This window comes from Channa argus, chromosome 4, assembly GCF_033026475.1.
Source record: "Channa argus isolate prfri chromosome 4, Channa argus male v1.0, whole genome shotgun sequence".
NCBI classification, from domain to species: Eukaryota; Metazoa; Chordata; class Actinopteri; order Anabantiformes; family Channidae; genus Channa; species Channa argus.
In genome coordinates this window covers 27,677,913-27,700,493 of record NC_090200.1, presented here as the reverse complement: position 1 = coordinate 27,700,493, position 22,581 = coordinate 27,677,913, and the positions used below count along the sequence as shown (strand labels likewise).

The 22,581-nt window shown below is 36.9% G+C and overlaps 1 protein-coding gene across 2 annotated transcripts in view; it reads right to left on the bottom strand.

Moving 5' to 3' along the window:
* The window catches only part of plcg2 (phospholipase C, gamma 2), a 40,651-nt gene that overhangs the window by 11,287 nt on the left and 6,783 nt on the right, over positions 1 to 22,581 (bottom strand). The window contains exons 2-26 of one of the 2 annotated variants that reach the window (XM_067503072.1): positions 21,753 to 21,944; positions 19,885 to 20,034; positions 19,093 to 19,186; positions 16,923 to 16,970; positions 16,620 to 16,704; positions 15,510 to 15,590; positions 15,369 to 15,412; positions 15,191 to 15,263; positions 14,167 to 14,268; positions 13,659 to 13,777; positions 12,988 to 13,073; positions 12,588 to 12,705; positions 12,139 to 12,307; positions 11,936 to 12,031; positions 10,882 to 10,968; positions 10,481 to 10,644; positions 9,549 to 9,749; positions 5,480 to 5,602; positions 5,200 to 5,380; positions 4,532 to 4,600; positions 4,337 to 4,446; positions 4,159 to 4,255; positions 3,998 to 4,070; positions 3,256 to 3,428; positions 2,227 to 2,329 (exon numbers count right to left, since the gene is read on the bottom strand). In XM_067503072.1, the coding sequence (XP_067359173.1) occupies positions 2,227 to 2,329; positions 3,256 to 3,428; positions 3,998 to 4,070; positions 4,159 to 4,255; positions 4,337 to 4,446; positions 4,532 to 4,600; positions 5,200 to 5,380; positions 5,480 to 5,602; positions 9,549 to 9,749; positions 10,481 to 10,644; positions 10,882 to 10,968; positions 11,936 to 12,031; positions 12,139 to 12,307; positions 12,588 to 12,705; positions 12,988 to 13,073; positions 13,659 to 13,777; positions 14,167 to 14,268; positions 15,191 to 15,263; positions 15,369 to 15,412; positions 15,510 to 15,590; positions 16,620 to 16,704; positions 16,923 to 16,970; positions 19,093 to 19,186; positions 19,885 to 20,034; positions 21,753 to 21,936 (2,830 nt within the window). In that variant the 5' untranslated portion in view covers positions 21,937 to 21,944. Of the gene's footprint in view, positions 1 to 2,226; positions 2,330 to 3,255; positions 3,429 to 3,997; positions 4,071 to 4,158; positions 4,256 to 4,336; positions 4,447 to 4,531; positions 4,601 to 5,199; positions 5,381 to 5,479; positions 5,603 to 9,548; positions 9,750 to 10,480; positions 10,645 to 10,881; positions 10,969 to 11,935; positions 12,032 to 12,138; positions 12,308 to 12,587; positions 12,706 to 12,987; positions 13,074 to 13,658; positions 13,778 to 14,166; positions 14,269 to 15,190; positions 15,264 to 15,368; positions 15,413 to 15,509; positions 15,591 to 16,619; positions 16,705 to 16,922; positions 16,971 to 19,092; positions 19,187 to 19,884; positions 20,057 to 21,752; positions 21,945 to 22,581 lie in introns of those variants that run through there. The other variant, XM_067503073.1, reaches the window with a different exon arrangement.

Genomic DNA, 22,581 nt, shown 5'->3' with positions numbered 1-22,581 from the left:
TTCTACATTTATACAAGCGACTTTCTGTACATGTCTAGCTCAATCGCTACATTTTAGTTTCACTAAAAATCCTCTGGAGGATCTTTTTTTTCTCTTATATAGAGTCATTTATGACAGGGAGGCTTTGTCTTGCTGCTTATCTGCTGCATTACTATATTACTACATGGACACTTTGTAATCACTTAGGTTAAATATAAAGCAACAGGCTACAGGAAAAACATTTTAATGTCTGTGTGTCACTGTAGATCAAAGATGGGGAATAACCAGATAAATTTAATCGGAGGTGTAGGGCAATTTGTTTAAGTATAAGATTCCACCTTTGTCATGTGTGAATTGTGGCTTTTTAATCTTGATCATAACATCTCAGTTTAGCAGTCTGAAGCATGGTCTGAGTTTTGTTCACATGTAACGTCTTTTTACTGTAAACTGTGTGACCCATCCAGTTTGTCAGGTGGACAAAATGCACACACATGCAAAATGCACCCACAGATATTCTGTGTCTCTAAGCGCTCATTGTACGTCAGGTAGCACCTCTAAATACTGAAAATAGCCCTCTCATCATTTCCTGACCTTGAAAAAACAAATGGCAAGAAACGGACATAGAACCACATTTGCTTCTTAAGCAGTGTGTTGCTGACTTTATGAAGAAAGCCAACCAACTGATGCCTAAAATGTAACACCATCTTAAACACAACCACTAGATGTGTGTTTAAAGGACAATTAACAACCAGTAGGGTTAAAGCACTCTAAAAACTTTTAAATTAATTTGATCCCTCATTGTCAACAGCTGGTTTATATGTATCAACATTTACTAGTTTTACTTAAACACATCAAAATTGTGTATATAAGTTTGGAATTGTTTTTAGATCTGCATAATACAGAAAGCTGTCCAGTCTTCAGATATTTTCCTTTAGCCACATCCTGTTTGTCAGGGAACGTTGAGTTGTGGTGGAGGGACAGTAAAGGTAGAGCTTCAGCTAAAACCACCAGTGTTTCCACTGTAAGTATGTTGTGCATCTGTACAATGTATGTTGGAGGCAATGAGATCAGTCTGCTTGAAGCACCTGATGTTTCCTACTAATAGAGTACATCTCCCTTATGAACTTTGGATCAAACTTTCAAACATCATCTTGCAAATGAAATACAAAAATGCTGCCAAGACTGCAACAGCAAATGCACTATTTTCACTACTGTACTGCACTCTACTCATCTGTAGACAGTTTGTACAGAGTGTAACATAAATCTCTTTATGCTACCAAGCAGATAATAGCATTTTCTTGGGCGTTACATAACATTTATTGTTCAAAGCGAATTATTTAAATGGTTTGGAAATACACATTTACTTTCTTATCAAGACTTACAGTGGACTGACTGGACTTCCCAGTGGTGGACTAAAGGGCAGGGGTGGGAAAATTTAAAGGTCATCTGTTATCAGCAGATGTATTTGTTGTATATTTTTGTACTTGTTCCCTGTGATAGCATCTTTGAGGGCACCTTATTGCATTTGTTTTATCATGGGGGCATCTTATTGGGACATTATTGCATTTGCTACACTTTGGAAATGCCGTTGAGGACACTGTGGAGCTGTGTATTTGCTTGCTGTGTATTTTCTGTGCATTTGCTGACTGTGGGGGCAGCGTAGAGGGTAGTTTTGCAATATTTCGTTGTCCTTGTGGGCAGTGAGCGAGGCAAGTATGGAGAGGAGGTCACCAAAACAGCAATTACAAATAAATATGAACATAATGAATGTACTGTACAAAGAGCTTTCCCAGTGTTTTTGTCCCGAACCATAAGAAGCAAATCACAATATTAACTTTAATGCATTACTATAAGGATTTACACTCTTTAAGGTTCAGAAAATTGCTTAATTGTGATATATTTATATCTGTCCTGCGATTTTTCTAACTTTATGCAAGTAACTCAAATATACTGTAAATGCAGTACACTATAAAGCCCTTTTCCTAACTGGTGTGAGGAGATGTGTGGTTCAACTAGAGCTTATCAACTGAGATAGTGGCTGCAAAGATGTGACCAAGTTTATTACTTAATTAGTATCTACAGCTTTCTCTATAGTAAATGAAACAATATATTGCTAATTGTACTGATGCATTACTACACTGAGCGAACCATATAGAGTTTTAAAGTATTGCTGTTTGCACTGGGCTTCTACTGTGAAACTCTGGTAAATTCTGTCCCTTGAGGGTTGCAAACCCCTTGTGTGTTTACCAAAGCGGTCCTTCTCCTTGCTGCGTGGCTGACAGTAAACCGCCAGGTCTGACATCTCCGTAGCAACCACTGCCTTCTTCTCGACTTCCTCCTGCTGTCTCATCTGACATTGGACAAACACAAAGCCACTTCCTGTTTGCACAGTGATGCTGACAGGCCACCAGTGAGAAACTTCTTTATGCTTATATAGTATGCTTGTTTTAATCAATACTACATCAGATATTCATACTGTACTGAATACTGTACTAATGTTGCTAACATCTTAAACTACAGTGTTAGGTGACTGACACCAAAACGATGCAGAATTAAAGAGTGACGCCAGTGATTTTCTATACTTTTCTTATTATCAACAAATGCCATAAAAAGAGTAAGGGTGTGCATCAGCAGTACATCAAAGGGCAGGATGCCATAAGAAAAAGCCCACACGGGTGATAACAAAAGGACGTACGCATGCCTTTCAAAGTTCTTTAGTGCGCTCATAAAAAGGTTTATGGGAAACCAAAGAGAACCAAATGTACACATTTTAACAAAAACATGAAACTTGGTTAAGAACTTTTGTTCAAACCTTCAGGTGTGAAAAAACTCTAAAACCAACAAAATGTGGGGAAAAGTATTAAAAGACATCACTATCACTATATCAGCTCCTAAAAGGCATTTTAGGAGCTTCTTAAAAGGCAAGAAGAAGTCACGATTTTGATACTCATTTATGTTCAAATATGAAAGTCACATTTTTCATGGGGAAAGAAACATTCATCTCCTAATGCAGTGTTGTGACTCATTTACAGCAACAATAAAAGTCCACAGTAGAAAGGAAGAAGCTAAAACCATGTTGTGGATTCATTGACATTATAGGGAGTAGATGCAATGTATTGATGGGTTTAATACGGTTTTGGCATTTATTGACAGTAAGAGAGATAAAGAAAATTACTGACCTTACCTTTATATAATTTTTGGTTTAAAACAGTGTTTCTCCTCCTTATGTTTCAACTTATTAAGGTGGGCTCTTACTTCTCTGTATGAGATACTAACCTGTTGTTCCATGTTATACTGCTTGCTCATAGCTCTCTGAGTGATGTCCCATGCCACCTGGTACCATTCAAAGAGCTCCTCCACAGACCCTACAGCCAGGTCAAACTGTAGACTATCCTGCTCCATGTGCTGCAGGGTCAAGACGTGAGGCTTCCCGTTTTTACCATTTGTCACTGGAAACATGAAATGAAGGAAAGACAATGTGAGAATGTCTTTCTAAACTGAAAGTTGTTCCTTTTAAAGATAAAACCATAAGAGGCCATATTTGTGTGCCTTTGTGTTTCATGAATAGGTAATCTAAATGATATGCAAAGACATGGTTCACAGTCACTGGCTAACCCGATCTCTCACAATAATCACATTTATTTGGAAGCTGTAGGAGGCATAATATGCAAATCAATTTAGTGCGTCATTCACATATTCACTATCCAACCAAGACTAACCAGAGTCAAGAGTTAATAAAGCTGGAGGTTGTGGGTTACAGCTACTTTAAAATAAACATTCAAATATAGAGTTTTCTTCTCACAAGAAGTACCTACACGCTGTGCAAAAACAGCCATCATACTTGATTTGCCTAAAGCTGGAAAGGGTTTCAAAGCAAGTAATATATTCATCTGCCCACAGTTAGTGGAAAAGTGTCTATCAATGCAGACGATTTAGTTATTACATCTAAAATTTACACATTTCTTCTTCCCAGTGTAGCGAGACTGATCTGGTCAGACAATACATTTTTTGTACTTACTCTTTTGGATGTTGCACTTAGAGATGTCCACAACACCCTTGCATAGTTCACCAAGGGGGTTATCTTCCATGTCCTGTTTTAAAACATATTAAGATTTTTTTCGATTAATCACTATGCTAACCGACATCCAGTTAAACTGTGAACTAAACTTTTATCTTTACCTGTCCTTTGTTATCTGTTTGGGTGTTGTTTGACACCTCCTCTACATAATTAGATGGGAAGAACAGCTGCACCTTTCCACCATGGTCACCTTTCCACCTGGAGCAGCAGAATCAAACAGACAATGTGATTAATCCTAAAATATTGCAAAAGTTCTAGCATGAGTGTGTGCAGACTCACCATCCATCATTTTCCTTTGTTACGTTGTATATCATTGCTCCTTTAGCGAAGCTGAGCTCATCTGACCTTGCAGCCTTGTAGCTGTACAAAGCTTTAACCATACTTTGAGGCTAAAAGACAAAAACACACGCAATCATGGATGTTGTTAAGAAAGAAGGCTGAACAAGACACCAGATTATAGTGCTTTATACACACCAGGGATGCCTCAATCTCATTGGGTTCCACATATGTCTTCACCTCATACAGAGAGGCACAGTCTCTCTCCTGTAAAGTGCAATCTATTGTTAAACATTGATTGTTTTATAGTTTTTTTTATACATACTTTTACACAAGTGCCACCTCAGCAGCTCAAAGTTTTAATTATCTTGGGAAATATCTAAAATAAACTGAAAAACTAAATATTGTACAGATTTTCCTACTGTAAATATGTGATTTTCTGGCATCTTACAGGATTTATTTTTGTTGTAATGTAAAAATATCAATTTTTTTCATTTTAAGGTAAATTTGCTTAAAATGTCTTTTTTTTCTAGACCAATTCTGAAAAAACTGATAATAGTTTGCCTCACTTATTTAAACATGATTTTAAAGCAACATAAGTAGCAGACTTTGTTAAAATGCAATGTTAAAATCTCTTCCCTGTGGTTTTTTGAGCAATCCAATCATAAAGGAAACTTTCTGTGCACTTGTATAAATTAAATGTCTTCAGGTTTACAAACGGTCCAGTGAATTGTCTATTAATTTGTTCTCACTTCTTGACTAAATATTTATAAAATTCATAAGAATAAACTATGTAATTATGTTTAATTTTCTTTTCTACTTCTATTTGTTGGCATTGTGACAGAACATCCTCCGTAGTAACTCACTGTGCTGAAGCGATCAACCAGCTCAGGGGTCACAGGGTAACGTAGCTTTATCTTGCGATACAGCGGCTTCTTCTTGAAGTAGTTGACCAGTTCCACCAGGCTTTCAAACTCTGTGGTGGTGCCCATTAGGTACATGTTGGCCTCCTTCTGAATCCGGCAGTGTTTCACCTTACCATCCCCTCTGAAAACAGGGAAAACTCTCAGATTAGTAAAAATAACAGAATTACTGTAAAATTAACAAGTCAGACAGAGGGAAATGAAGTAATAAGTGTCACTGCACCTGAATGTGATGGCGAAAGAGTCTGGTTCTCCTTCTCTTTGTCGGATGAGGAAAGCTCCATCTCTGGGAATTCTCAGCAGGTAGTCTTCTGCCTGACCTCTGCTCAGGTTGCTGTAGAACCACCTGTAAAACACACACAAGGACTGTTACATTATGTATATCTGTAGAACATATCAAGATGCATACCAGGTAGGTACAAAGCATGGCTGCTTAAGGTATGCATATTAACAGTCATGCCGACTACTCCCTGGTAAATTCCCCACTCAGTAGGCTGAATGGAAAATGTCCCTTTATGCATCTATTTGAATGTCTGCCAAATAATTTGAAGAAAGTGAGAAGGGAAACCATAGGTGGGTGTATGAGTAAAAATGAAACATGAATAGAAGCCGTGCATCTGTGGTTGACACAAAGTGAGTGTGGCACGGATTGTGATTCATAAAGCTTTACCAAGATAACAGATCAAAGACAATAATTTGTATGCATTGGAGGAGATCCACAGATTTGATGCGGATGTACATCCAGAAAGCATTCCCAGCACTTAACGTTTTCCACATTTTGTTACTTCACAGCCTTATTCCACAATGGATCAAATTCATTATTTTTCTCAAAATTCAACAAACAATACCTCATAATGACAACATGAAAGAAGTTTGTTTGAAATCTTTGCAAATTAATAATAATACTAAAAAAAAAAATCACATGTACATAAGTATTCATCGCCTTTGCCATGACTTTCAAAATTGAGCTCTGGTGCATCCTGTTTCCACTGATTATCCTTGAAATGTTTCTACAACTTGTTTGTAGTCCACCTCTAGTAAACTCAGTTGATTGGACATGATTTGAAAAAGGCATACACCTGTCTATATATGGTCCCACATGTAACAGGTAACCAGGCATCTGGCCAATAATATCCCTACAGTAAGGCATGGTTGTGGCAGCATCCTGCTGTGGGGATGTCTTACCACGGCAGAAACTGGGAGACTAGTCAGGATTGAGGGAAAGATGAATGCACCAGTGTACAGAGACATCCTTGATGAAAACCTGTTTCAGAGCACTCTGGACCTCACACTGGGGCGATGGTTCATCTTTCCACAGGACAACGACTCTAAGCAAACAAATATAACAAAGGAGTGGCTATGGGACAACTCTGTGAATGTCTTTGAGTGGCCCAGCCAGAGCCAAGACTTGAACCCGATTGAACATCTCTGGAGAGATGTGAAGTGGCTGTGCACTGAGACTCCCCAGGCAACCAATAGAGTTTGAGAGGTACGGCAAAGAAGAATGGGAGAAACAGCCCAAAAATAGGTAATTTGTGCTAAAGGTGCTTCAACAAAGTATTAAGCAAAGGTTGTGAAAACCTAGTGCTGGTCCACACAGACTGATATATTTCAAGTGTTTATTTCTTTTAATTTTGATGATTATAACTGACAACTAATGAAAAAATATTACATAAGACCACACTCTAATCAGCTAATTAACTCTAAACACCTGCAAAGGCCTTTAAATGGTCTCTCAGTCTAGTTCTGTAGGCTACACAATCATGGGGAAGACCAAAAGACGACCATTGACACCTTGCACAAGGAGGGCAAGACACAAAAGGTCATTGCAAAAGAGGCTGGCTGTTCACAGAGCCCTGTGTTCAAGCACATTAATAGAGAGGCAAAGGGAAGGAAAAGATGTGGTAGAAAAAGTAATAGGGATAACTGCACCCTGGAGAGAATTTTGAAATGAAACCCGTCCAACATTGTGGGGGAGATTCACAAAGAGTGGACTGCAGCTGGAGTCAGTGCTTCAAGAAACACTACGCACAGACCTATGCAAGACATGGGTTTCTGCTGTCGCATTCCTTGTGTCAAGCCACTCTTGAACAACAGACAGCGTCAGAAGTGTCTCGCCTGGGCTAAAGACAAAAAGGACTGGACTGCTGCTGAGTGGTCCAAAGTTATGTTCTCTGATGAAAGTAAATTTAGCATTTCCTTTGGAATCCAGAGTCTGGAGGAAGAGAGGAGAGGGACAGAATCCACGTTGCTTGAGGTCCAGGGTAAAGTTTCCACAGTCAGTGATGGTTTGGTGCCATGTCATCTGCTGGTGTTGCTCCACTGTGTTTTCTGAGGTCCAAGGTCAACGCAGCTGTATACCAGGAGGTTTTAGAGCAGTTCATGCTTCTTGCTGCTGACCAACTTTATGGAGATGCAGATTTCATTTTCCAACAGTACTTGGCACCTGCACACAGTGCCAAATCTACCAGTACCTGGTTTAAGGATCATGGTATCCCTGTTCTTGATTGGCCAGCAAACTCGACTGACCTTAACCCCATAGAAAATCTATGGGGCATTGTGAAGAGGAAGATGCAATATGCCAGACCCAACAATGCAGAAGAGCTGAAGGCCACTATCAGAGCAACCTGGGCTCTCATAACATCTGAGCAGTGCCACAGACTGATCGACTCCATGCCGTTTATTGTTTTTAGGGGGCACAAGCCAGTGTCTTCTTGTGCCAGTCCCAAGTCTTGATAAATGCAGAGGGTTGTGTCAGGAAGGGCATCCGACGTAAAACACATGCCAAATTTAAAATGCGAATCGTGACAATGACTTCCATACCAGATAGGTTGGGACCCTGGTTAACAACGACCGCCACTGGTGCTTTTGACCTAAAGGGTACTGGTGGAAATTAGACTACTGTGGTCGAAGTCGAAGAAGGAGAGGAGGAAGGTGTGTTTGTAGGCAGAGAGAGAAGAAGAAAGCTATGTTTTGGAGATAAAGTCAGAGAGGCCAGATTGAAGTGGTTTGGACATGTTCAGGGGAGAAACTGTGAATATATTGGTAAAAGGATGCTGAGGTTGGAGCTGCCAGGCAGGAGGTCTAGAGGAAGACCAAAGAGGAGATTTATGGATGTAGTGAGGGAGGACATGAAGTTAGTTGGTATGAGAAGAGGTTGCAGAGGATATGGTTAGATGGAGGTACATGATTCACTGTGGTGACCCCTGAAAGGGAACACCCGAAAGAAAAAGAAGATTTTTTTAAAAATGTGCAAAGATTTCAAACAAACTTCTTTTACTTTGTCATTATGGGGTATTCTTTGTAGAATTTTGAGGAAATTATGAATTTAATCAATTTTTACATACGGTCGTAACACAACAAAATGTGGAAAAAGTGGCTGCACTGTATAATGTAGCTTTCACATCAAACACAGATAAATTGCCAGTGAATTGGGAAAATGGTCCTTGGAGAAGACTAATAGCCTGTTTACATGTATGTTAAAGTTTAAAACATAAGCTCCTAAAACCTTAACTTGAAAAATTGTTCACAGTGGAGTTGCATTGTGAATAGTGTAGTCAGCAGGAACAACAAAGGAATCATAATAAAAATGTCTTATTCTGCTGCATCAAGTTGGATCATTTATCTTAGAAAATGGAAAATGAGCCGCAAGATTGGTTATATGTCAATAGTATCTGTGAGCCAATACTAGAAATGCTACTTCAATTAAAGAGATAGATTTAAAATATATTATATTTATATTTATATTTATTATATATTATATTATAATTTTATATTAAATATATATATATATATATATATATATATATATATATATATATATATATATATATATATATATATATATATATATATATATATATATATATATATATATATATATATATATATATATATATATATATATATATTAAAATACCGTAACAACTGATCTGGAAAAAGTGATAGGGGAAATTACATGTAGTTGTATAAGTAAATGGGAAAAAGTCAAAAATAGAAGCCATGCATCTGTGATTGACCCAGTGGACCTGTGTTGGTTTGACTGGCAACTACTTTGTCAGTAAATAAGATGCTTAATGTTAGTAAAATGTCTTACTTTTGGCATGGTATTCTAAGCTAAAACCTTCTCCAACCTACAGTTCTCAATGCTGGATTAAATTATATGACATTTATTCGGCTGTAAGTTTTAAACTTAACTTAACTTAAGCCAGTATTTTGGGGTTAGTGAAAAAAAAATGAATGTGTATCTCTCTATGATGTGTTACACTTATATTGGTTCAAATATGACAAACCCTTCTTTTAGATGTGGGTCGGGCTGTGGCACAGCATCAGTGAGGCGCAGTTCAAAGTCTTGGCAGCGCAGTGGCATTTCTCTGTAGTGCTGGATCAGGGAGTATACGCTTGGAAAGTGCAGGTTTGGCGTCAGATAGAAGTAAGTGTTTCCTCCCTCTGAACCAGATCGAATACGACAGTGCTGGACCCTCCCGTTGCGCCTGAAATACATGAAAATAAATGGTGGGTAAAGTTTAATGACTTTAATAAAATAAGCATGTTTTATCATCAACAAAAAATCTCCTAATTAGAAGAGTGGAAATCACAATAAAAAGTATTTAATATTTAATAATAGTATTAAGACAACATATCCAATGTTGAAAATGATACATTATATATATATATATATATATATATATATATATATATATATATATTAAACCACATATAAGCACCACATAAAGATCCAGAAATGCTGCCACCTATTTACAATTTAAAAACGATTATTGTGCACACAGTGTACACAATGTGTATTTTCTGAAAATTTCTAGTGAGTTAACACACAACAAGAAGATTTTCTGATGATACAAGGGTATTCAGACTAGGTTATAAACTCAATATAGCCAAACTTATACTACAACAAGAACAAAAATAGCAAATGTAGCTTCTATTCTGCATGTGTCTACATTCGTATCGTATCATATCACAGAGTTTGCCAGGTCAGCATAGCTGTCGCATTCCAAAGATTAAATACAGCTGAGAAATGCGACAATCATCTGCCTGATTTTGAAGATAAAGTCTGTATTCTTTAACGTTGTACTCAGCCTTCTGTGGATCACCTTATTGGACAAGGCAGCACAGATTCAACCACATCCCGAACTGTGTAACAAAACAAAAACTGCAGGCCTTAGGTTTTGCGTTTGTGGCCATGACATGAAGAATTTGCATGTACCAAAACGAGAGGGTGAAGTCTGTGACAAAAGTGTCACTTTGTCGAACCAAGAAGGTGCCGTCTCTTCCGCCAGTCTCTGCGCAGTAGTCTTGGATTAATCGCTCGGCCATCTGCCTGCCTTCTGTCATGCGACCATGAAACCATGGTTCTGAACAGTGCTGGTCCTGAGACAAGAACAAAACTGGTTTTAACGCATACATGATTGTTTTAAATACATTTTTATTTAACTTTAATATATATTAACCTACTGTAATTCTCTCTCCCAAGCCTTTCATAATAATTATAATGTTATCAGAAAATGATACAGTTTTAGAGGGTTATGCCTTTCTGATAACCAAGATTGATTCTCATTTAAACCAGTACAATAAAATGACTGTTAACTTTTCCTCTCTTTCTTTTACCTTCCTGTAATCTTCTTCCTGGTCCTCGTCCTCTTCTGCATAATACAGCTTGTCATCACGGATCACACAATAGTGCTCGTACCACCGCTAAGAAAGCGAGATGGAAATTTGCATATTCAACTACACATGTAAATCATGCTGATCACACAGGGAGTCTTTCAGATAAATGTGCATGTTTTAATTCAGAAATTAAAATAGAATAGTAATAAAAATAATAATAATTTCTCTATATACTAAAGAAAATGCCAACGATGCATACATATACATGTTTATAAATCTATAAAGAGTTAATGTTATTCAGGGATGACTGTCCTCAGCAACTGGAACTTCTTCGGCAGGTACAACTGCAATAACTCTCATTTAAAAATGTAGTTGTAGCTTTAACGCAAAGATGTTGATAAAGTGCATAAAAATGAATATACATGATTATGATGAATACTAATACATTATCAAACGCTTTAACAAAAAATGTTTGTGGCAGGATGAGTTTGCCAAAAATAATATTTCAAAACACTGCTCGCTCCGGTTGTCTCTTCTCTCAGTCAGCAAACTTACATTAACACATACCGCTGCAGTGCCCTCGTATTGCTACCTCCTCTCACTCACAGTGCTGTGTTCTTGTCACCAGTGTTGCCAATTTAGTGGCTTTCATGCTAAAGTCCATTTAGTGAATTTTCAGACCCCTTTAGCAAAACTTCTTAACTAAAACAGTAACTAGCAAATATTCTAGTGACTATTTGGCTGTTTTTTGAGGTGTGTGAATATGTGAATATGTTCTCATGTGGGTGTGCCTCCCTTTACTGAGTGCGTTCAATATGTTTCATCAGTCGACCAATCAGCAGCCTAAAGGAAGCGTGAAAGGGACAAAACAACCAATAACTGTTTCCCCTTTGTTTGACCTCGTAACAAACTTCTCCCTTATTGAAATTTAATAGTGAGGGTTCACTGCAGGTTTCAAAGTCTGTCAAGTTATACTACTTGAAACAGTGAATATCAGATTACATTTTAAGAGGGTTAACGTGTGTTTTTGGTGTTAAAGGAGTCCTAACAGTACCTCATCCACAGGATCCCAGATCTCCAGATCTCCTTGTTTCTGCCCCTTCCTCAAGTCTTTAGTGATTTCTCCTCCCTCCACACAGAGCTTCTTATGCTGCACAAGAACAAAAAGTTAACTCATGGCTATTAGTAATAATAGCACATGCATGGATGCGCCCACACACACACACAGACACACACACACACACGCACAGACATTACCTTGATTATTATCTTGCCCTTCAGCTGTGTAGGTGAAGGCAGCTGCTCAGCCAACTGCTCCACAGGTTCAGTCAGCAATTTATTTCCAAACACTTCTTTAAAAATACGAGCCATCTGACGCTGCTGCTCGATAGGACAGTGCTCCTCTATGGACAGGATCAGTGGGAACCTGAGAAAGGAAGAAGCACAGTTATCAAGATGTGTTGGTAAAACAAAGGCAGTGGGCAGCTATGAGATGACAGTGGGAATGGGTAACTTTGAAATTGGTCACTGGAAAAATAGGCTTATAAAAATATTCCTATGCATGCTATTAAAATTATATGTCTCTACAGAATGAACAGATTAGGCAAAACCTTTTGATAATATCCCAAATGATAATACTGTAACAGCTGACACCAACAAAACTTTGTGTGACACTGACACGGTCAGGTGGTTTTCGAGAATCTTACTCTGAGGTGACAAAAGCATGATCGTTAATGGCTTTGACCACATCCTCAAACTTGATTTTCGTTGTTCTGGTCCAGCCATGATAGATGATTGGCTCTCCAGGCCCTTCCCAGCAGTCCACTAGATAGTTTCAGCACCACATAAAACACACATATTAATTATTTACAAGACAACTAATTAATGGAATTCATAAGCTTTGTCACAAGCTCCCCAGATACAGTATTTGAACAAATCACTGTACAACAATCTTTCTACCTGTACCTTGTTAAGTATAAAATAAATATTTAAAGTACAGGTAACTACTACATCGACCACATCACAATTTAATAATCTCAATTAATGTGTAAAACAACTCACTAATTGATAGATGTGAAACGAAATACATCTATGATTTATACTGACACTCTACACAGCGGCATCCCAGACGCAGACAGCGGACATACGCCTCTGTGGATGATTCACTGCGAATCTGATCACCTGTCAGATAGCTGTAGAACAAGACACAAAGCAGGAGACAGGCTAGATTTATATATATTTATCCAAAATTCAAACCTCGCTACCTGCTGATGTGGGGACTAAGAGTTTTCCTTCTTTGTTAATCATTTGTTAACAATTATATTTGATAATACTTAATAGTTTTACTCTTGGAAATACATAATCGATTAATGCTTTAATAGTAATGCTTTAAATTTCAGTTTACATAAAGGTCTGTTCAGGCTCATTCATGAGTCCAAGTGAGTGTTTGCACAAGATGCAATGAAATGTCCTGCAGGCAATACTGAGATATAGCATTTAGAGAATGGGAGAGACAAAGTCCCATCAACCTTGACCTTTGACCATCAAAATCTAATCAGTTCATCCTTGAGTTCAAGTGTATGTTTGTGCCAAATTTGAGAGGTGATACCAACCTATGCTTAATCTACAGTAGAATTAGTCCATGATTTAAATCACTGTTTATTGTACAAGCTTATATGTGGACCAGTCAGTAGTTGCTGGGTCACACTACTATTACTTCATCTATCAGTATTGTTAATACAAGTGTAGTGTGTGCAGATGAGTGGAGTCATACTGACGTGTTGTGTGAAGAATTGATCCAGTAATGAGACAGAGGATTGTTCATGTCCATGTTGTTGATTTCTGAGAACTTTTCATCCCACAAAGAGTTCTCTTTGGAAAACAGGAAACTGAGGAACTAAGGGAGGACAAAGAATTTAGAAAAATTACAGTTCATCATTATTCATGTAAACCACAAGTATTGTAATAAAGTATTTCTGATTCTGATTCTCTAAATGTTTTAGAAATTATGAACAACAGTAAAGATGTAATCATATTTGAAACCAGAATTTTCATCATCATTCTAACACCAAATTCAGCACGCTACTTAATCTGCTGTTTTCTGGCAGATCCAGCAGGGTATTATATAAAAGGCAGTCTAAAGCCTTTCTCAACACGTTATTAGGCAAATAAACAATAAACTGATTGACTTCTTGCTAAACCACCAATGGAGTCACGTTTTACATCCAGTGGACTCTATATTCCACTTGCATAACACACAGAACATGCAGGCACAGAGCAGAATACCTCGCTAACAGTGAACTCTGGGTCATTGGTTTTTCTCATGGTGTCATCAATGAAGGTGGTCATTAGTTCTCTGACCTGGTTCAGATCATTGGCCCAGGATTCCTATGAAATTAATGGAGAAGGGCAAATAGAGACATAAAACATTATTAGACTGTAGTCCTAATGAATAACTAATACTTGTAGGTATTTTAATAAAATGATAATTGGCATGTTTTGGAATTAATAGTCTTCAGGATGGGTCTTTTTGCCAATCCCCAGAAAACAACTTGTACTATATAGAAAAACTAAATGATAAAAATAATACAATATGATAATGGGCAGTAGGTTCATGATGATTTACTTAGAACGTGATCCAGAAAGCAGGTATGAAAAGTGATGCCAATGATACAGTAAATATTAAGTAAGTGTAATGAAATATGGAAAGTATATAATTATTTCCTCAAAATATAATTAGTTACATTAAAAGTGGAGCTAAAATTACACATAAGTCAATTAAACATCTAACCAAATGATAACGACCATTTTAATGTATTTAGTTGAGATACAAATGTTTAAGGTTTGTGGTATTATCCTAAACTGGTTTTCAACCATGTCTCTTCAGTGTCCATAATTTATTTGCAGTACTTAAGTAATCAATTGTTAGTCATGTTAAACTTTTCCATATGCCCCAAGTGGGACATTAATATTTCCCACCTTGGACTCTCATGACATATGTATGCTAAAGACACACAACTATATTTTCCTACTATGATGTTCCCAACTATAATGTTTGCTGCTAATATGAAAAACTACATTTCAAATTACTTTTTCAATGAAACTCAGACATGACAGAGATGCTTACTAATTAATGACATTAAATAAATAATATCATTAATAAATAATATCATTTCTTATTTTACATGCAAATTATTAGACTGAGTAAATAGTTAACAAGCAGACAGAAGCAGAAAAAATGTGTCAGACATGCAAAGTTACTACAACAACTCTGTTGTCTGGCGTATTAATCATTCAAGGCTTAATTCACCTGTTGCTGGTAAATGAGGAATCGTTGAAAGTCATGTAGCAGAACTGCTGAGGCATCTGGTTTATCTGTGTTACTATATCACAGAAATCAGAAAATAAACACTGAAACCAAGCTGACAAACCAAAACCATTCTTTACAAACTAACTGTCATTTATGATAAGTAAAATCAGGTGCTCACCCCAGAATGAAAGCACAGGATTCTTTTTTGAATTCATCAAGAATCTGAGTTCAAAAATATAGCGAACAAAAATTACGGAAAACATTAGAACAATAATATCTACTGTTCATACTGTATTTAAAGTCAAACATTCCCACTCACCTCATTCTGTTCAAACATTATAAGGTTGTATAATTTATGAAACTGCTCAAAGTCAAGGTGATCTTTTTTTGTTCCCACTTCCTGTGAAAACACAACATAAAAGTTCTTACTGTTTTCGTTCAGACTGCTGAATTTTGGGTCTGAACTGACCAACTGACCAACTGCACTGTGAGGAACTATCCAATGAGTTTTGGACCATTTGGTTAAGTCTGAGCAGATAATATAACTCTAGTAAAACTGTACATCTTTTTGCTTCTGTCAGCAGCACTGTCAATTAATAGAAAGGAAACAGTTTCACTGGCAACCATACATGTCACTGGCATGATACATGACCATGCTTAACAGAGGATGTGGTAAGACTTTCATCCTTCTCCAAACTCCTCTCTACAGATCATTCTAGTGAAAGTTGACCTTTCTCTAATCTCTTCATAGGATGTTGTTCCAGCACTGTACAGGGCATTTTTTAAGCAAACTATTACTAACTATCTTGTCTTCCTGTTTGTGAGGCACGGTAATGGTTCACATCTTGGGGAAAACCCTCTGGTGAAGTCTTATCTTGACTGTTGACTAGGGTACAAATACCACCACTACTAACCACAATTGTCTACCTAATGGAGGGTGAGCTAGACAACCGATTTGAAGATGTTTTTCTTCACTAGTCAAATACATCTTTCATCCACAATTGTCCTCTGGGTGATTGGGTGATCCTCAGCTCATAAAAGCATTCTTTCTTTTTAAAAGATTGATTTTTTTTGTTTGTTTTCATCCTAATTACAGCAAAGTGTTAAATAGGCAGTTACAGCTCCTTGACCTTCATATTGAATTACCATATTGACTAACATGGGCCACAGAACAGCAGAGCAACCAACAAATATTTATAATTTTTATATAAACACAAATGTAAATTTCCATGGTAGATATATTTAATCAAAATCTCAAATTAAGATGATCTCAAATCTGATGATCTACACTCCAAGGACATCTTGAGTGTTTCATTTGAAATAAACTGACAAACGTGTCACTATTCATATATATATACAGACTGGAATGTAATCAGAGTTAATAACAAACAATGGTGATATTGATATTGCATGAAAAAAAGAAGACTACCTGGAATTTATCTTTGAGAGCACGAGAGCTGGGGGCCTTGTAGTTGACCAAAGGAAGCAGAGCTTTCAGCTCTTTCAGAGAGATGCTGGGAAGAACACACACACAAAAAAAAAACAGCTCATCTTACATATCCCATTGGCTGCAGCATGGAATCCTGTTATATTGTTATTATGTTTAAAAGGCCAATCATTGTAAATGATCTTTATAATAAGTGAAGTAGGGAACAATACTGATTTCTATCCTTTACATACAGAACTGGTATGACTGAATAACCTCTTCATACTTACAGTATAAATACCGTACCTGTTAGTTTTGGTTTGATTGATAGAATACATCTGCTTCCTCAGCCAACTGTGGGTACAATGACACAGAAATTAATCACTGGTTGGGTCTTAATTACTAATAACTATTTTAACATGAGTGTATTTACAGTTATGGTTATGACTGTCATGGCAATATTGAGCTTTAAATGACTGCTAAAGCAGAATAACTGTATAACATCCATTTTCATCAATAAAAACAAAAATCTTAATCTTAATGATTTGACGTCATTTGGATTTCTTGGACAGGTTCACACATTCGGGGTAAAAACTAGCCACAAACCACTGAAAGTTCCAAAATATTTTTTTATTTGCTTAATCCAAGACCTCTTAACTGTCTGTTAGTGATCATGATTGACTACAGCTGGTGGCTCCTCAGTGCCAATATAAAAAGAAAAGAAATAATATTATTATTATTATTTGACAGAACTTATTAGATTGACCAAGACAGTACAGTATGTCTGTGGTCTGACAAAGAAAACGCCAGATTTACACAAATCATAATTGTGTCTTAGAGCCATTTCTAAACAACTGCAGATTCCACGATCACCTGAACAAATGTTTCCGATCCCTGATCATTGCTTGTATTGAGATACTCTTGCATTCTTTATTCATTCTTTCATTTTGCCTCATATCCATTATCACACCAGTGAATTAGGATTTTTGTTTAAGCAACATAGTAATAATAAGCAAAATATGATCCTAGGCTTCTTCTTGTTCCAGTCAAACTGTCAAATCTTCTTGTCAAAATCCTGGTTTGGGTATTGGGTACTTTAACTGGCAAAGAACATGTAGACACGACTGGCATTTTACAGTTTTATTCTTGCGCTAAGGTTCAGGAAAGATTCTAACCACTGATCAAGATCTTCTCTTTCATTTTAATTAAGCTGAAAATGACATAAGAACCATCTCTTAATAGACTGTAATGCATTCCAGTATGACTCCACCACATACAATGACCTCAATAATAAACCCATAGTCACATCTAGTGTGCTCCTTGGTTAAATTTAAGTTTCGGCTCAGCCATTCTGCTCCCTTTAGTATGTTATCTTTAAAGTTGTAGCTTTCGAAGTTGACCAGGATGGATCTTGAGATGGTCTCAACTTACTGTCTGTTTGAACAATGGGCTTGCTGAATTTGCAGGGTGGCATTTCTGCCAAGTGCCAGTTCCGTCAAATTGCAAATAATATATATCATTGCGATTATTTCTGCAGCCTCCCTAATGCTGTAAATTCTGATATTATTGAACTTTGATCTTAGTTCTAGTTCTGTTACCTTAGCCTGATTTTTTTTTCCAAGGAAGTGAAGCAGTGTGTATTTTAGTTCCGTATTATTTGGTATAACCATTGTTCTGCTTTGGTTATTCTTGTGCTGTGGTTTCAGACATCTCCAACAACACTTTGCAGCTTTTGAGTTATCTCTGTCTCAAAGGTATTCAGTTCTGGCTTTATAGAATTTCTGAATTTGGTTTCGCAATCTGTAAGTTCTTGATTTCAATTTTTAAGTTTTATATGTCCCTACCCGTTATTGAAGTCCCCCTCCCCATCATCTGGTTCCATGCAGCCCACACTGATTTTGTTACTGTTCAATGTATTTTTTTTGTTTTGCTGTAGCTTTTAATTTCCCACAGATTTTTTTTGTTTCTCGCTCCACTCATTTGAGATCATTTTGGTCCTTTTATATTAGCTGTCGTGAATTTTGATGGAGGCCTAACAATAACCAGTCCCTCAAGGAATTTATGATATTGCAATCACAATGATAAATTAAACAATTGCCTGTGAATTCTGTCTAAACTTTAAAAAAAATTCAAACTAAATTTAAAACATCATAAAAACAATTACACATGCATCCTAATTTTTTTCAGAAAAACTGTCACAAAATTATTTTAGGCTGCAACAATCATAAAAAGGTCCACAAAATGTTGGAGGGACTTATTAATACACTGGGAAGGTTTATAATCTATGCTTTGATCTTGAAGCTCTTGCATGGAAGTCCAAATATGATTTCTATATTTCTGTCCCTGACCCTCAGGTACCTCCATTCTTACTTCAGGTATGTATCCCTTTACTGTGTGTGTGTATGTGTGTGTGTGTGTGTGTGTGTGTGTGTGTGCCTTTGTGTGTGTGTGTGTGGGTGTGTGTGGGTGTTTCTACCTCTCGATAAGAACTGGAGTTGAAGACATCAGTGTCTCCTGTCTGAGCAGTTCAAGTCCTATCAGCCATTTCTGAGCTTCTTCCACAGAATCAGCTAGAGAATAGGCAGAACACGTTACTTAGTATTACTCCAAATTTTTTCAGAAGTTCACATAATTAAAAATTGACACATGTATATGTATGTACAATATACAAAGTCTGTCAAACCTAATGTAGTGGCAAGATAAATGTGACAAACCTCACATCAATTTTTTGTTTTCCTCAGGTCAGAATTGATTTCTTTCCTTGAATAATGTAACTGTCATTTTATGATCTGTATTTCTTTTAAGAGATTCACTTTCTTTGCAAGATTGAGATGAAAAGAAAGCATAAGACCTGGAAACAAAGCTGGCCTGCTCTGTTTAGATTGTAAAAACATGCAAACCAGCAGCTCAAACTGAAGATTACATTGCACATTGGGTTATCTTACAATGTGTGAAAATCAAACATACTAGACTAAAGTAATGGGTGAACTGACGAGAGTTCTACCAAGTAATTGACCCTAAAACCATAGTGGCATTGTGCTAACGTGTCAGCTTCATAGTTGTTAATAGATGCATTTTTGACCTTTGGACCTGTTTTTTTTATTAGTTTCCATTTGTGACAAGGTTTTGATGAAAAAAAAAAGTTCTTCCCTAAAGGCCACTGTTGTTAGCATTTAAAACAAAAAAATATCCAGGTCCTTCACTTATTGAATTCAATGGTAAACAGACCGCTACAGAAAACATCTTCTGATTTAAATAAAAACCTCACCTCCCAGACTGAGGGTGTTGAGAACAAACTGTGAGCCGTAGAAGATGGTAAAGCAGGTGTTCTCATTGTGTTTGTCCTTGCCATCCTTAAAACGTTCAAAGTCCTTGGAGTTCCTTCCTGGACGAATTTCTCTAATCTCAAACAGGTCCACTGAAATGCAGCACACACATTTCTGTGGGCTATTATTTATGTATTTGTATTTTCTCTTCTCTTGCATGTGTATTGCTAAACACAAAGGATAACACATGGTTGTTTTTCAATTTCACACATTTTCAGCTTTCATACACCATGGTTGTTACTTTAGGACTGAGTTTTAGTTCACACTTTTACAGACTGTGAAGAAAACAAGTTGTCACTAAAGTACCTACAGCATTTAACCAGTCATACAGGGGCTTCACGTGGAGATCACACATCTCCCAGCAACTATACTGTGAGGGTTGGAACCCAGTGAACCAAAGAATGTGCCCTGAAATTGATGACACCTCATGCTTACTGCGGCTGAGAGCTGAAGACTGCAATACAGCAGCTAGTCAGTGTATTACATGGACTGAAAGTTTTCTGTAGCACATTATAGCATTTAAAACAGCCTGAAACTGAAGTGTAATTTAAAGGTGGATGTTTTGAGGGTATAGCAGTGAATGACTCAGGTCCAAAAAGAATCAGGTTTGTTACCAGCTGAGAAAATGTGGGGAAGAAAATGACAAGCATTCTCTCCTCCCTTTAAAGCAATGAAGACACAATTGCTTTTTTAAGCTAATCCATGGCTAACAGTAAGTTATGCTCAGTATTTAGACATAATTGTAATGGTGGCTTGGAATGTAAATATACAGCCTGCAAAAATCTACTTGGTTAAGTAGCAACAGGGTACCTCTCTAAGCCTTATTTAAACCGAGTACACACATTTAGATGAAGTATCTTGTAGCCCGTGAATTCTGCATGAGGCAGCAGATGACAAATATCTCATGTGTGCCTTTCATTTACGGCATTTATTTACATATTTTTTCTCTTTTACTTTACTTTATTCTCTTGTGATTTTTACATTTTCTTCATCATTGTATTTATTAGCTTTCATTTAAATATATTTTTTAAATAGTGTTTAAATAGTGGACCTAGTTTTTTCATTGATTTTATCTTTATTTCATCTTTAATCTTTCATTTTTGTGCATTGGTCTTACAGTCCTATAGTCTAATGTTCTTATTGCTCTCGTGTGCCTTGTCAACTTCTCCTAATATTTCATTATTACTATAATCTTATTTTAAACAGTCTTGTTTAGTGGGCATTATTTATTTTGACTGTTTTGATCTTTTACATATCACCCTCATATGAGACCAGACAAACACAGAGAGTCATATATCATATACTGATACAGAGTCAAACATAGTTTTTAAAACACAGCAATTTACTGCTAGCAACATTAAAATTGCAGCAAAGGTGGTACCATTTATTACAGTGCCCCTGGGGGTTTTGGAGGTAAAATACTGAGGCAATCAGCAAGCAACGTGCAGCACTAGAGCATAACTTTTTCTGTAATAATGTGAATATGGCCTTAGATGATTTGACTGATTTTTGGTACAAAATAAACTGTCTGACCATGTGACTAAAGAGTTGAGTCATCTATCTTGAGTTTAGTGAACTTATTTTATCCAGTTCAGTTAATTATTAAATCTAAGTTCATTTTAATCACATTTTTAAGGCAGGAAGTGAACCTGGAATTATTTACTACTTGCACTGCAGGAAATTAAATTCTATACGTAATAATACTATACTGTAAGTTTGCTGCCGAGTGGTGTGCATTTCAAAAGTAATACATAAAAAAGATGGTGCAGCTAATTGTGCTAATTATAACTTCCTATTATAGTATACTCACAGACACCATCGGTCTTATCTGCGGTGCGTGTCCATGCCACCTGCTGGGTCTCCATGATAACTTGTACAGTGAGCCGCTCTGCCTTCTGCCGAAACACTGTCATGACCACGCCCATCTCCAGATCCCGTTTGATCAAAATCTTCTTGTACTCTGTCATCTCGCTCTGCTGCCACTGTCGAGCCATTTCTGCAGCTGATACGGGACAGGAGACAATTAGAGACAGTTCATCCACCGGCAACTACCAGTTGATGCCAGTGTGAAAGGTTAACATAAGAAAGTGTGAGAAACTCAAATGTATACGTTTAAAAATGTTATTTGAAACTTCTGCTGTGACCATGGATGAATCTGTGCTATTGGTTGTATTGTGGGAAATCAAAGAGGGAAAAGTGTTTGGTTTAAGAATGGTAGCTTCATCTTCATCATCATTCCCCGAAACCCTCATACATATTAGTCATGGAGCAATCCACTGCACACAGTCTGAACTTTTCCCTCTTTATTTCTCTCACTTTACAGCTGAGCTGACCACACTTTGCTGACACATGGACTATGTGTATTTTATCATTCTCTTGGCTCAAATACACAGACTCACTCTGTTAACTTGTATGTATTTTAGGTTACTGATTTCCAATGGCAGACTTGAAGCTTTACACTGTCAAATCCTACTTTTTGTGTCGCTTGATATTGTTGTGAATGAAACTTTCCCATAAACAATGAGGAACTGGAGCCTTATGTGGTGATTTTAGGGTGAAGATTAGGTGCCCACATAAAAAGACAAATTTAAGTATGGTGCAGTAAACATCAGTCTTAAATGAGCAATGCTGATCTGTGG